This window comes from Fonsecaea erecta, assembly GCF_001651985.1.
Source record: "Fonsecaea erecta strain CBS 125763 chromosome Unknown Scaff8, whole genome shotgun sequence".
NCBI classification, from domain to species: Eukaryota; Fungi; Ascomycota; class Eurotiomycetes; order Chaetothyriales; family Herpotrichiellaceae; genus Fonsecaea; species Fonsecaea erecta.
The window spans coordinates 1,403,810-1,417,703 of record NW_017387251.1 but is presented as its reverse complement, the minus strand read 5'-3'; the positions used below and the strand labels follow the sequence as shown (position 1 = coordinate 1,417,703).

Here is a 13,894-nt window from a genome sequence, read left to right as displayed (position 1 = left end):
GCAGGACGATTCCAGTCAGCTTCGAATTGGAGAGCTACCTTCGTATTAATCGGTCCAGACTGCAGCTTGCCAAGCCAGCTGAAGAGATGATATAAGAGCTGATAAGAACAGAAACCAGATCATATACAGACGAATGTCGGCATTTTCATGGATCCGTTGGCTCTGATGACCAAGGGATGGAGCACAACACCAGGCTCAGCTCCAGAGCCATACATATATCAGGCACTGGAAGAAGAACACCACGAAATCCGACTTTTGAAACTTATGCCATCTCGGGACCCCAAGGAGCCCCTCAGAGCAACCATCGTGACGATACGCCCTGACTGGCTGGCGTTAGCTTCTGATCCAAATCATCCAGGGCCTCGGTGGACGGCATTGTCGTATGTGTGGACTGACCCGGATGGACCTACGGTCGTCCTCGATGGCCAGCAACTCAGAGAGACTGCAAGAAAGGAGGAAATCATCATCGGAAAAACTGTCATCAAGATCACATCCAATCTATTTGGCGCTCTTATGTTGATCCGTGGCTATGAGCAGTTTTGCACCGTCTGGGCAGATCAGATCTGTATTGATCAGGCTAATTTGCAAGAGAGAGCAAGCCAAGTGCAGCAAATGCACATGATATTTTCCCTGGCGGAAAACGTTCTGGTGTGGTTGGGGAAAGCGATGAGAGGAGTGAAAACTCAGATGTTTGCACAGATGTTCACATGGCTTCATAGCCCTCGAAGGACCGGTCGGATCGAAGATGCACCCTCGTTCGCGCAATTCACGGCCAAGTTGATGACAGAACAGCCACATTTGTATCCGCCTCCGAACGAGGACCACCACCTTTTCACCAAGCAAATGGTCAAGGACATTCTGGAAGATCCTTGGTTTAGTCGATCCTGGGTGATCCAGGAGGCGGTGCATGCCAAAAGTCTCCTCGTCTATCTAGGCCCTGTGGTCATTCCATGGGAGATGTTCGAGGAAGCCATCTCCGGTCTGTCCTACTGGAGCATCCCGTGGAGTACGGCGGAGGACTCTGCCCTAGCGACGTTTCATCGAGGCGGACTTCAAATTATCAAGAAAACCCGGGACTGGCAGGAAAGTCGGTACAGACATGAGACCCTTCTCCCGTCAGCGCCACTGTCCACTCTTCTTCAGGGGCTCCGCGTCACTCGAAGCACTGATGCTCGCGATAAAGTCTACGCCTTTTGGCACATGTCTGACCAGGAATTTCGGGCTGAGAAGGGCCTGATAGACGCGTTACCGATCTCCTACGAGAGAAGTACACAGGAGGTCTACGGACGGACTGTGGCATACTGTATCAACACCGAAATGAATTTGGACGTGCTCTCTTGCGCTTGTAAGCTTGAAGCATCTCGCCAAAATTCTGGATTTCCATCCTGGATGCATGACTGGCAAGTCCACCCTGACCAGCTCGGATGCGCGATTGACGTGCACAATATTCTCCCACAGCGAGGCTGTGACGCATACGCAGTCAACAGTGAAAGCCGGGGCGGCAAGGTCCCGTTTAATGCTTGTGCAGGTCGCCCAGCTTATTACGGACGACCTCCAGACGAACCTGGACTCGTTTATAGCGGACAATTCGATCAGATTGGCTTGAGGGGAATCGCCTTTGACGAGGTCCGGGCGATTACTTCGGTGTGCTACTCCAACACGCCGGGGGAGGAGGTTGGTGCCGGGCAGGAAATGGACTGGAACCTCTGGTGGAACTGTGCGACAACAGAGATAAAGGACGATCCATATGTCGACCACGAAAGCCGTGTGGAAGCCTTCTGCCAGGCCCTAACGTTCGGCAACGTCAAAATCTCAGGACATTCCCAGACCGAGGTGATACAAGATTTCAGACGATGGTGGTCCGCGGGGAGGCTTCTCCACGATTCAAGTTCTGCTCATTCCTCTAACTGGAGCGAACGACTGCAGAACTACGAAGCCTTTAAGAAGCTCCCATTTCCCAACGGCCTCTACGTCAATAAGAGGAGGCTGTTCCGCACTGTCCGAGGCTACATTGGCTCCGCATGTGAACATATCGAACCAGGGGATATGGTGTGGATTTTGTGGGGTGGTGCGTTACCCTTCCTCTTACGCAAAGTCGAAAGGGAGGAGAGCCTCTACCACATCGTTGGTGGGGCCGTTTATATTCACGGGATCATGTTCGGGGAGGCCGTCGCGAAAGCCGAAGACGAAGGAATGGAGCAGCAAGCGATCTGGCTTGCCTAGACAGCTGGCGACAGGTGCTTGACTCCTCCCGATAGAAGCGAATGTAGTAATTCCCAAGTTGAGAATGAAGTTCAATTCGCAAAACTGGCCAATAGAATTTCTTCGCTCAAATTTAAATAACGAACAGTTGTATGTATGCGGATTTGGTTTCTCTCCCACTGTCGATTCATATCTCGAATCCATTCCTGACAACAACTTCTAGTTTGGGCTTCTAGTAATCCAAATTTCGTTGTTCCTTTTCATTACCTGCAGAGACATCTTGCAGCCAAGTTTCAACCGGATTTGTCCCAATGCTGGCATTAACTCTGACGGCGGATTTGGAAGGGTGGGACGCCCAGTATGCGACCTCTGTTTGATACTGATGGCTTTCTGCAGCGTGACCGACCTTGTACCTTCCGACACAGCTGAAACACCGTACTACTACACTTTCAAGGTCCAGTGTACATCATGTCGTGAGATCCATGCAAATTGGGTGGGGGTCAGCCGTCATGTAAGCACTCTCCCACTTCCAAAAGGGAACTTGAGGTCATCTTGCTCTGTTAAATGTGGCGCGTCGTGGCTTTATCATCATACGACTGCGATATGGCCCTGTGTGTTTACTGCAGTTGTCTTGGGTTGAATTGGCCCAGGGACCATCTGACCTCAAAATTTAGGACATGAACGAGCAATCCGGGAGCCGAGGAGAAGCAAACTTTGTCTGGAAATGCAAGAACTGTAAGGTGTGTGGAAGAGACCAGCTAGCTGATTGAGGAGACTGGTGTATATTTCGCAGAGTGCTAATGGACACACTTCCACACAGAGAGAATCCAGCGCCTCGATCAAAGCAGCTCCGGCCAAATATGAGCAAAATTCTCCCGCAAAACCAAAGAACATCATCGATATCGATTGCCGGGGTCTAGAATTCACTGATTTCAAGCCAGATGTATGTTGATCTCCCACGTTGAGACTTCCTTTCCACTGACATTGGTCGGCGTAGGGGGAGTGGGAGGCCACGGGAATCGAGTCCGGGACGAAATTCACGGGTATCGACCTGTCAGAGGGAGAGTGGTTTGATTACGACGAGAAAGCTGGCGAGGAAGTCAGCATTAAAGACATCAAGTGGCAAATACGACGAGCTTGAGTCTGGGGTCGAGATCTATCACAGGCTTCGTGTCGTAGACTGCGATTCAGCCTTGTTTGGGCGCAAGGCTGCAGCGCGGCTCGAAAATCGCTTGGCAATATAAGCAAAGGAAAAACTGCTCGCAGCTCACCCAGCGGGTTGCTGTTGTCATTGATTCATACTGGCAAGCTAAAATACATTGATAAAAGTCCTGATCCTTCTCTCTTTGTTACTCATGCGTAGAGAGTACCATGTGCCCCGTAAAAAATAAAGAGTTTTGTACTACTCTTCTTATGCAGGGTTCGGGCTCAGACCAATGAAGCTCCTCAATCGCTTCCTTTTCTCGTCGGCATTTCCACTCCCTGGTAATCCCAAGCCTTCCAAGATAGAAGTGAGCGTTCTTGTAGGCATAGTGCGAATCTCTTCTGATGTTTGCGGGAAGTCTGGGATCGGGGTGTTGGTGATAGGGCTCATCAAAGGCGAAAGAGTGTCAGTGTCTTTGGTTAGACGGCTATTTTGAGTTCGTGCCACACTGTTCGAATCGCTATAGGAATAGTATTAGCCAGCTATCTCGAAGTGAAGATGAAGAGATAAACGAACTTGACCGAAATCCGAGTCTCCAACGCATCGAATCTTCGGTCGATAGCGTCGAATTTTCGGTCGATAGCGTCGAATTTTTGATTGACAACTTGAGTAAGTCGGTCTATAGCAAGAGAAAGTCGGTTGCCATTGTCGAAGGGTGCGAGGTTTTGAAACTTCTCCGCTTCTTCAGCGAGAGTGTGCAAAGATTGGCTGCAGAGGGCCAGGTTTGGCTGCTGTCCGATATATATAAATAGAGATGGGTGAGTGTTGAGTTGAATGAAAGTGGAAGATGATTGTTTACTCCATTGTTGGTGAAAAGTGGGAGGCACGCGTAGAAGCGCGCCTGCTGCGGCCTGAGCCGGGAGTAGTTTTTCCTTTCCGTACCTTGGCAGAACATTTTCTCTCCAAAGTTCGATCCACGCAACGGATCATAACATCAACTTGTAGCCAACTCCTCAATGAGAACTGATTGCACTGCGTCCTTCGTTTTATCTCCCCGACCTCAACTTCAGCAGATCGAGCAACAATGAATGTAAGATGAACTGCAGGCAGCTTTTGCGACATCTCTCTCTAATATTTTTGCAGTTCACGCCCATCAACCCACGACCTCTCCTCCAGAGCTTGTACGTCCTTGTACCCTTATGTCGCAGTGCGCGAGCGCTTCCCGTTGTCGAACTCCCGCTCGAAGCACCTATGTACTTGAATTGACCGACTACATGGCAGGATCAATGACGAAGTTATCATCCGTTTAAAATGGGGTCAAACAGAATACAAAGGCCGGCTCATTAGCGTCGACTCATACATGAACATCCAGCTCTCGAACACGGAAGAGTATATTGACAGGAAACATACGGGTACTTTGGGTCAGGTGCTCATCAGGTATGGCCGGCAGAGTTCCATGCGATGCGGGCAATGAGAGGATGTAACTGACCACTTGGGCCATCAGATGTAACAACGTTCTCTGGATATCTGCAGCTAAAGGAGTCGAAATGAACGGTGAAGGACCCGACACCAAAATGGAGGATTAAGTTGGCGACAGGCCGTAAAAGCAGAGGAACGCAATGTGGATTCAGGATCCCGCAAATGTCGGTCATGGAGCGGCTAAAGCGATTCCGCACGAAGGGCACATGCTCAGGCAGACACATCTCGCTGGGCGCATGCACCGAAACGCATTCCTGTCGAGCCAGGCTCGGGTAGACAACAGCACCATGCTGGCGAAAGGGGAAGTCGATGCGATCCTCCAACCAGCTGAGGACATCGCAGCCAATCTAGGCAGCACCAACCACAACAACAAGGTCGCGTTCTTGGGTACTGAGAGATCACAATTCGAGGTGATGAGCACCGTGACTGTTCTCAATTGGCGCCGAAAGGGTGGCTGCCGATAGTGGATTCTTGTGTGTGCCAAAACAACCATCCTCCACGAGAATCGGTCGCGTTCCGAAAGCCACGAGTCTACTCCGAGAATTGTTCATGCATAACAGCCAGCCGACATTGGATGATAAAGCTTGGTCGCCTTCCTTATGCCACAACTGGGCATCCGAGGCGGCACTGGAGGAGCAGGACGGCGAACCACGGATTATCAGAGTTCTTGCCATGTGCATATTAGCTGTTCAATGCACGGGAAAACGTGCTCGATGTCATCCCTAGGAGATCAAGGCTTTGGTCGCCGCCCCGGCCCCGTGAATTACAAGAAACAAAGTTCAATGAAAATCGATGCGAACAAACAGGAGAAATCCCCCAATCCCTAAGTAGCTTTTGGCCCCCTTGTTTTGCTGAGCTTCCGGGTCGCTTTGAGAACCAAAGTCACGAGGCGAACCAGTGTAATGCCACCATTCCACAAGTAGGTTCAAGAGAAGTTGGTTCTGTCAGCCGGCACGGCACTCGGGCAGTAGTAGGAAGGCGTGAAAAAGGCGGAGAGCAAGCGACTCGAAGGGTTTCAGTCAGGGAGGCAAACTGGAGCCCAAACTGGCAATTTGACCTTTATTGCCTCTCCCCAAGCTGGGAACGTCAACCCAAAATACGGGATATTATTGTATGTGGTGTGCACACCTATGCACGCTGCGCCCTGTGCCCAGTGCTGCTTGGACATATCCGTCCTTCCATCCATCCCAAGAACGAACGACATGCTTGAGGAGGGCGTTTGGTGGCACGGAAGACGCTCGGCCCTCTTCGCAAGCGAATCCGACGCTGTGAATTTGCGATCTTCGTTTCTGTCCTACGTGGCTTGACCATCGTCCTCGTACGCCTCGCCATGTTACACAGCAACATTTGCCGTGACCGCAGCTCTCATCCTGGAATATTCCCTGCAACGCCTGCCACCATGGTGGTCGATCTCTGGCCTCCCAGGCGTTGGGAGGTCCATCAGCCACACACTCGAGACCCTGAAAATTGGTCCTGAGGGCCCGGTGGGTGGCTCGGTGGGTTTTCACGGGATGGTCCTCTCCAAGCGCCTCGGTTCTGGGTCCTGACAAGGGTCTAGACAATGTGCGATCCCATTCTATCCGGGGGAGCAAACTCGCAAGAAGGAGGGGAATGACGAGGCGGCGTCGTAGCCACCCGCACTTTCTATTGGATTTCCAAACCCTCAAACAGGGGGAAAGCAACGCGAGCGCAAATTCTGAATAGGCGGAACTTGATCGTGTGCCGTGGACGAAATGGGAGAGGACAACAATATTACTAGGGCGCTACCGACCCGAGTTTTCCATCTCCCCCCTTACTTGTATATCACCGCCACTTTCGCTGTCTATCGAGTTTGTTCGAATCCCTTCGTTTGACTGAGAGCATTCGCTTCTTGATCTCAGAGAAATATAGACATCAGCACCACGAGACTGGGCGACTGCCTTCTTCACCCGGCCGAAATTCTCTACACTCACTACCATGGCTTCTAAATTTACTGAAATACTTGATCCCCAATATCAAACAACATCCCCTCAGGACGATGTGCGGTTGGAGGATATTATAGGTGCAGCCAACATGTCGGTCCGAGATCGAACGTCCTCCGAGGCCAGTTCAACAAGTCCCAGTTCTTCCAGCGCCGATGGTGACCATATCGAGGAGAAGCCACGAAGAAAGAGGCTCTCACGGTTACTGTCAGGCGGCAAGCGGTGATTCCATCAGGGATGACTTTGACTACTATTCAACGGAGGACACACGATCATGACCTCATGGGACCAACGGCACCGCATAGCAATAACGACGGCGGATCCATCTCTCTGACGACCACACCAAAAGCCCTCCATTGACGACGAATTCTTTCCCATCTTGACGCGATGGAGCAGAAACCATGCCGGGGCCACAGGCAATGCGAATGGTGGTGGTTTGCATCGCTCTGGCCCTTCTCGTTTCACAACTTTTTTCCAATTCAACAACACACCACCCCACCCCACTACAGCAATAGAAAAAAGGAGAAGAGACGAGCCACCGAAATTTTGGCCTTGTGGAAGCGAGGGACCGTCCCGTGTGCATGAACTGCTGTGAGTCGACGCGGGTGGACGTTCCTGCGCCAGACACTTCTAGACCCCGAAGCAAGTTCGACTATGATGTGAAACTAGCTCAGCAGAAAAGGGGCAGTGATCGGCAACAGGGCCCTGCATTTTATGGCATGCGGATGCAAAAGCGAAGCTCAAACTACCAGTCCAACTACCTTCGGAGAAGCACAGATGCCCTTTCTCAAAGACGATGATGGTTGTCCATGGTGTGCGAATGACCACCCCTCGTGATCGACCGAGATTGCCACTTATCATATTATATGGACGGGACGACAGATCCGAGACACACAGGCCCGTCCCTACAGAAAGGGGATCTCGCGATCATTGTTTGCGGAGGTGGAAGATGTCACCCATCCGATCGAGCTCGAAACAGAATCGCCATGGAGGCTAAGCATGTTGGATTTATACATCATTTCGTCTGAGTCTGAGGCAGGTACAGAAGTCGCACGCTTTTGAGCAGATGGGAACCTTAGATCATTTGTCCATCATTTCTTTACGATAGACGCGACGAATACAATGACTACCGTATATCTGAATGTGTATTTCTTGTCTCCAGCTTTCCTCGCCACCTATATTTCACCTCACCAGCAGAAAGAGGTGGGTTTTGTCGCAAGCTTCACAGTTGGGGGGAATCAGGGCCTAGCTTATTGAGCCTGCCCAGCCCAGTGGCGCCCAGTTGCACGCCTAGAACCACTAAACGCTCCCGCCCACGTATGCTTAGACGATCATCCCCCGCCGCCTTCCAAGAAGCCCGAGAAGCCACGAGACGCGGGCTATCTCCCCGCCCAAAAAGGCGAGGTGTATGTATTGCAGTTTCCAGAAATAATCAGAATTTATGCCGGGAGGATGGCCGAGGTACATATCATCCCCTGTCTTTTCTTTTCTTTGACACCGGAACCACGTTTAACTAACAAAACTCGCCGTTGCAGTGGTTTAAGGCGCTGTGTTTAGGTCCTCTATCTTTCCAAACCGCAGTGGGAAACCTCGTGGGTTCGAATCCCACTCCTCTCAATGGTGTGCACAAATGATTTTTTTGGGACCTTGTGATGATGGACGTACATACGTACTGCGTGGAAGGCCCGGAATTCTATTCTTTTTATCCTGGAGTGGGGGCGGGCAGCGTTGGTGTGGGAGAGTGGACACGATTATTGGGGGAGGCCAGAACGCGGCTTGGATGAAGTAATAGCCTTTGTCCATACGAGGTACACAATGCTCAATGCTTTCTTTGGTTTCCAAACAGTGGTTGGGAAAGAAACCACACCGTCAATCGCATACACAAATCTCTCCTCGCGAATCCATCAAAGGGATTCGCGTCTCTCTCTCCACACTGAGCATAGGAGCCAGGACCTCCTCCGTATGCTGCTGATATAGAGAAGGGGCCAAAACTTCCCGCGATGGCGACCTCGCAAAACAACACGCGTTCCTCAACGGCCGAGTCCCAGTCTCATCATCAACCGAGCGAGTTCGAGTTGCGCCGTGCTGGGCTAGTCGGCGAGATTGGAGAGGTTAGTTAGTCAGTTGAAGATGATGCCGTCGTCTCCTTGCCTTCAACGGAATCTACCAGAACTTGCGTGGAATTGGGGAGACGGGGACCAGAAAGACCCAGTCCAGCGAGGCAATTTGGGAACGTCGTGTGGACCGTCCGATAGCTCGAACTGTCTTCCCATGCTTTTATTCCGTCTGTCCGTCTTTCTGAATCGGCGTGGATGTCATCTGAACGCGATAGCTAACTCCTGACGCGCCCGCCGTGCGCGTGGAAACTTTAGTCCCTGGAACAAGTCCTCGCCCAGATAAATGCTCTAAATCGCAGCCTCGAGGGGATCATCGAGGTATGTTAGACTCTTTTCCCCACCGCGGCTCCGAGGGACTTTCTTTGCCCCTGCCTGGGGACGGACTGACTGACTGACATCTGACAAAGACGACTGACTGACTACCTACCTAGATTGGAAACGAATTCTCCAGCGTCGAGGCGCTGTGGAGTCAGTTCGAGACCGTGATGGGGAGGTCAGCGAGCGACGAGAACGACGCCAACAACAATAACGCGAGCGACACCGCTGGCAATGGGGAAGGCAGCAAGCATGGCAAATGAGACTCGTGTCCGTGGCGACACACCGCACCGACGTCGCGGCCACATCCGAGCTGTGTCTTGAGCCTGTCTGTCTTGGGCCATGAGCTGTGTGTGTGCTGCTGATGGCGGATGGCGGATGGCTGCTTTGCTCGTCGATCTAGGTGATGAACCACCACTTTGGAAGACGGGACGGGGACCAACGACACGAGCACAGAGTCGTGGATAGAGCGCTTCAGAAAACACGTGCATGTTCCACAGGACAAGTATTTCATGAATTCTTGGAGGAGGTGCTATGCTATGCATTGCTCATACGGCAATGACATCAAAACACATCAAAGAGTCTTCGAGCTTGGGCCGGGGCTCGCTCGCACAGCACAGCGACCGCCCGTTCTAGAACCAGCAGAGCCTCATTACAGCGCCTCGTTTTGCAATTCAATTGCATCCAACGCCATTCCATATGCGAACCGTCACACATCAACGGGCGATTTCTCGAGCCCAAAAAAGGTCAATCATACAAGATCCAAGTTTTGTACCCCGAGAATGGAAAATGGGGACCTCCGAGGGTCTGTTTCTGATCCCGTTGGATCATAGGAAAACACATTTCCTCTTCTTTGCCTTCTTGACCTTGACGCCCTTGTTGTTTGGCTTCGCCTCGAAACTCTCCTCTTCCACCTGAATGGCAGTATTGATGGCCAAATCGAATACCTCTTGAATGCCCTTGTTCTCCTTGGCGCTGCACTCGATATACATCGCTCCCATCCGTTGAGCTACCGCAGCTCCTTGTTCTGGTGTGACCGGTGTGAGGCCTTGAGTCCGCAGGAGCTCAATACAGGTTCGTTTGTTCCGGAGGTCAGACTTGAGACCGACGAGGATCAGGGGCGTGGTTGGGCAGAAATGTAAGACTTCGGGATACCACTGTGAGGACAAGTCAGCAGAAGTTATAGCCTGCTGTCGAGGGAGGATGTCTGACTTTATCCATGACATTTTCTAGTGAATTGGGGCAGTCGATGGCGAAGCAGACGAAGAGCAGGTCCGTTTCCGGGTACGACAGTGGTCGGAGTCGGTCATACTCTTCTTGCCCCGCTGTATCCCACAGTGCGAGTTCAACTACTTTGCCCGTGGGCTTGTGGATGGTCTGCGTGATGTAATTCTCGAACACGGTCGGCACGTATTTCTAACGACCATCAGTCATCCGCTGGTCATTCCCACTCTTCTCTTGCATACCTCTGGGAAATAGCCTTGTGCATAGCTGATGAGGAGACAAGTCTTCCCACATCCTCCATCTCCGACCACGACGAACTTTTTGGAGTGCGCGGGCGGTTGGGTGATGTTCGTTGCCTCCGACAATCGTCCCGCACTGCCATAACTCATGTTTGTGCTAACGGTGCCGTTACTGGTCCTCGTGCTGGGTGCTCGAACAGGTCTTCGTTTCGGCGAAGAGGGAGTAATGTACGAAGTTGGGCCTTTCTCCGACAGGACGGTGGACGTTCGCAAAGGATGGTGATCGGTTTCTGCCATGGTGGGTGAAGTTGGAGGAGGGAGGGCTCTCTGCAGTGAAGTGGCAAGTTGACGTGGAGAACCTCGCCTTTGCAGGCGGGAGCGGCAGTATTATATGTGGTGTGGTAACGGCTGATGGATCTGCACATGTGGTTCAAGCAGGTTTCTGTTAAGCCCGTGTCTCATCGTGGGATGATGACTGCGGCGGGCGCCTTTGTTGACTGTGGCGGTTGCCCAAGTAACCACCGCCCAACCGCATGTGAAACGCAGGTTTCGCCCAGCATTGACCCTGTTTCCAGCTGCATACTTGCGTCAATTGCGACATTATCGCTTATCGACATGCATCTTGTGCATGCAGGATCCTTGTCGAACAACAAAACACTTGGTCAGTTCCCTTGCGTTGGCCGACTGAGGAGAGGTGAGAGAGTGCTCGGCACCGCAGGCCGCGGAGTGGACGAATGAGAGAGCCCACAATATCTCCAAATTCAATGTCCCCTGCATCGCCGCACAGCCGCAGCTCCTGCGTCCTCCTACGACTACTGAACTCGACGGCCTCGCAGATTTTGACAGCCACGCCCTGGATTCTCCGTTGACAGTCTCGATGCCCTCCATTGCCTTCCACGGTCGATGTTAATGCATCGCCGTGAGGAATTCGTCCCTTGAATTGGCCTCGATGGAAGGGAGCCTTGGTCGATATTTCCCTCTGCAGAAATGGACAAGGAGAAAGATAGGCCAGATGCCGGGCTGAGGTCGCTCAATCACTGTATGAGGGGGGAGAACTGCCGAATCCTTCACGGAATGACTCTGACCGTGCCTCAGACAAGCTCAGACTGCCACCATGGCGCTATCTTTTGAGAGAACAACTCCTCCCGGTTGTGCGTTGGGAGACTCCCTACGTCGCCTGGCTACAAGACACGCTGCGAACTCCAGCCTTTGACACATATTTTGCGACGTCGGCAAACCTGGGCACGCACACTTTCTTCATGGTTATGCTGCCTATCCTCTTCTGGTGTGGGAATACAAATCTGGGGAGAGGGTATGCAAGTGTTATCCCATTGGCGGTTCACATCTGACTTGCAGTAGGATGGTCCACGTTCTGGCTTCAGGAGTTTTCTTCAGCGGGTTTCTGAAAGATCTCCTCTGCCTCCCCCGACCGCTCTCTCCGCCGCTCACTCGAATCACCATGTCTGGGTCTGCCGCCCTTGAATACGGCTTTCCCTCCACACACTCGACTAATGCGGTCTCGGTTGCCGTTTACTCCCTCTGGCTTCTCCGGCACGAATCCAACAACCTGGACCCGAATCTCAATCTCGGTCTGCAGATTTTAGCGTACTTCTACGCCATTTCTATTGTGCTTGGGCGGCTGTACTGTGGGATGCATGGTTTCTTTGACGTCATCTGGGGCAGCGTTCTCGGTGCCCTGATAGCTCTGGTTCAATGCTTTTATGGGGAGGCGTTTGATGACTGGCTCCACGGTGGCGACTTGAAACGAGTCGTGCTTGTTGTTCTGGTCGTCTTGGTCCTGGTTCGCATCCATCCTGAACCGGCAGACGACTGTCCCTGTTTTGATGACAGTGTCTCTTTTGCGGGAGTCATGATTGGCTGTGAATACGCTGTTTGGCACTTTGCCCGCACCACCTATGCCTGGTCCACTCCTGCCAAAGGCACTATCCCGTTCGATCTTGAGAAGATGGGCTGGATCATGACATTGGCGCGCATTCTACTTGGAGTCCTGGTGATTTTTGCATGGCGGGGCATCATGAAGCCCACCCTACTGAAAATACTCCCACCGATATTCCGTGTCATTGAACAGCTTGGTCTTACCCTACCACGACGATTCTTCAAACCCGCGTCAGAGTACGAAACCATTCCGCGGCAACCTAATGACGACAACATCATCCCACCCGCACGGGAGATTCCTCACCTGCTATCAACGTTCCGACGCCGAAGGGCCATCTCGGTTGGGCCTCAGTCCGAGGCAGACGCGTACGAAACACTGGCCTACCGTGACAAGAGGAGGAGGGACAGTAAAAATGCTCTTGAGACGCTCACTCCAACAATGCAAGGCTCCCCCCAATCCCCACCTCCTCCTGATCCCGGCTACTTCCAGACCAAAGATACCGCTACGGGGAGGAAAAGATCCAACAGCCTGGAGATGTTCCGAGCGCAGATGGGGACAGGGATGGAAACATTATCACCAGCTCCTGCGGCCCCACCCGCCAACGACAGAGCACGCACCCCCGAGGAAGCTCAGGCAATGGATGAATTGCAGGAAAGACAGATATTCTTGAGCATCCAGAAGCCTCGAGTCCGATACGACGTGGAGGTGGTGACGAAATTGATTGTGTATTCGGGGATCGCCTGGCTGGCTATTGAGGGCATCCCTGTGCTGTTCAAATACGTTGGCTTGAGCGTCGATTGACAGGAAGGAGAAAGATCCAGATCATGATATAGCCTTGGTCGGTGGGGGGAGGACAAGGCAACGGATGACACATCGACCACGAGACCGTACAATAATATACATACCAATGGCAGTAGTCGTATTCTGGTGTGTTTATTTGTTTGTATACTTTCAAGTTTCGACGCGAACCATCTGCTTCTGGCAGTACCGAGTCCACACAGGCTTCCTATGGTAATTACTGAGGCTGTTTCCTGTAATTCACGGTCAAATAGGTTTCACCGACAAAGGCGGTATCGGATATGAAATCCACTGTCTTGGCGGAGAGGGGGCGGCAGAAAAAGAACGTGACCAATCGCTGTGGTGCCGCATTTTCGCAGTTTGGAGAGTCGCGTTGGTTGTCTTCGTCAATAATACAACTAATTCCTGAGTTACCATCAAGACAATGCACGGTTCCTCTTCACTCAAACTGACTTCATGTTTACTCTTGTGATTCTACATCCTCACGCGACTTATATCTTCTCACACTCCCATGCTGT

The 13,894-nt window shown here is 52.0% G+C and overlaps 6 protein-coding genes across 6 annotated transcripts; 5 read left to right on the top strand and 1 right to left on the bottom strand.

The window, feature by feature from the left end:
• Nucleotides 1-147: 147 nt before the first annotated feature.
• AYL99_09171 (hypothetical protein) lies at nucleotides 148-2,223 on the top strand (the record flags this gene model as incomplete). Its single annotated transcript, XM_018840678.1, has 1 exon — nucleotides 148-2,223. The coding sequence occupies one exon, from the start codon at nucleotides 148-150 to the stop codon at nucleotides 2,221-2,223; it is 2,076 nt and encodes a 691-aa protein (XP_018690425.1).
• Nucleotides 2,224-2,513: 290 nt separating this feature from the next.
• AYL99_09170 (hypothetical protein) lies at nucleotides 2,514-3,343 on the top strand (the record flags this gene model as incomplete). The annotated part of the gene is made up of 5 exons (XM_018840677.1): nucleotides 2,514-2,560; nucleotides 2,599-2,713; nucleotides 2,877-2,942; nucleotides 3,023-3,145; nucleotides 3,200-3,343. The coding sequence occupies 5 exons, from the start codon at nucleotides 2,514-2,516 to the stop codon at nucleotides 3,341-3,343; spliced, it is 495 nt and encodes a 164-aa protein (XP_018690424.1).
• A 1,087-nt stretch (nucleotides 3,344-4,430) lies between these two features.
• On the top strand, nucleotides 4,431-4,932 carry AYL99_09169 (small nuclear ribonucleoprotein F; the record flags this gene model as incomplete). The annotated part of the gene is made up of 4 exons (XM_018840676.1): nucleotides 4,431-4,436; nucleotides 4,490-4,527; nucleotides 4,628-4,783; nucleotides 4,851-4,932. The coding sequence occupies 4 exons, from the start codon at nucleotides 4,431-4,433 to the stop codon at nucleotides 4,930-4,932; spliced, it is 282 nt and encodes a 93-aa protein (XP_018690423.1).
• A 3,854-nt stretch (nucleotides 4,933-8,786) lies between these two features.
• AYL99_09168 (hypothetical protein) lies at nucleotides 8,787-9,481 on the top strand (the record flags this gene model as incomplete). The annotated part of the gene is made up of 3 exons (XM_018840675.1): nucleotides 8,787-8,897; nucleotides 9,159-9,221; nucleotides 9,335-9,481. The coding sequence occupies 3 exons, from the start codon at nucleotides 8,787-8,789 to the stop codon at nucleotides 9,479-9,481; spliced, it is 321 nt and encodes a 106-aa protein (XP_018690422.1).
• A 564-nt stretch (nucleotides 9,482-10,045) lies between these two features.
• On the bottom strand, nucleotides 10,046-10,978 carry AYL99_09167 (GTP-binding protein rhoC; the record flags this gene model as incomplete). Its single annotated transcript, XM_018840674.1, has 3 exons — nucleotides 10,046-10,375; nucleotides 10,431-10,634; nucleotides 10,685-10,978. The coding sequence occupies 3 exons, from the start codon at nucleotides 10,976-10,978 to the stop codon at nucleotides 10,046-10,048; spliced, it is 828 nt and encodes a 275-aa protein (XP_018690421.1).
• Nucleotides 10,979-11,668: 690 nt separating this feature from the next.
• AYL99_09166 (hypothetical protein) lies at nucleotides 11,669-13,379 on the top strand (the record flags this gene model as incomplete). Its single annotated transcript, XM_018840673.1, has 3 exons — nucleotides 11,669-11,720; nucleotides 11,777-11,993; nucleotides 12,041-13,379. 3 exons carry the CDS (start codon nucleotides 11,669-11,671, stop codon nucleotides 13,377-13,379), a joined length of 1,608 nt encoding a protein of 535 aa, XP_018690420.1.
• Nucleotides 13,380-13,894: the final 515 nt, after the last annotated feature.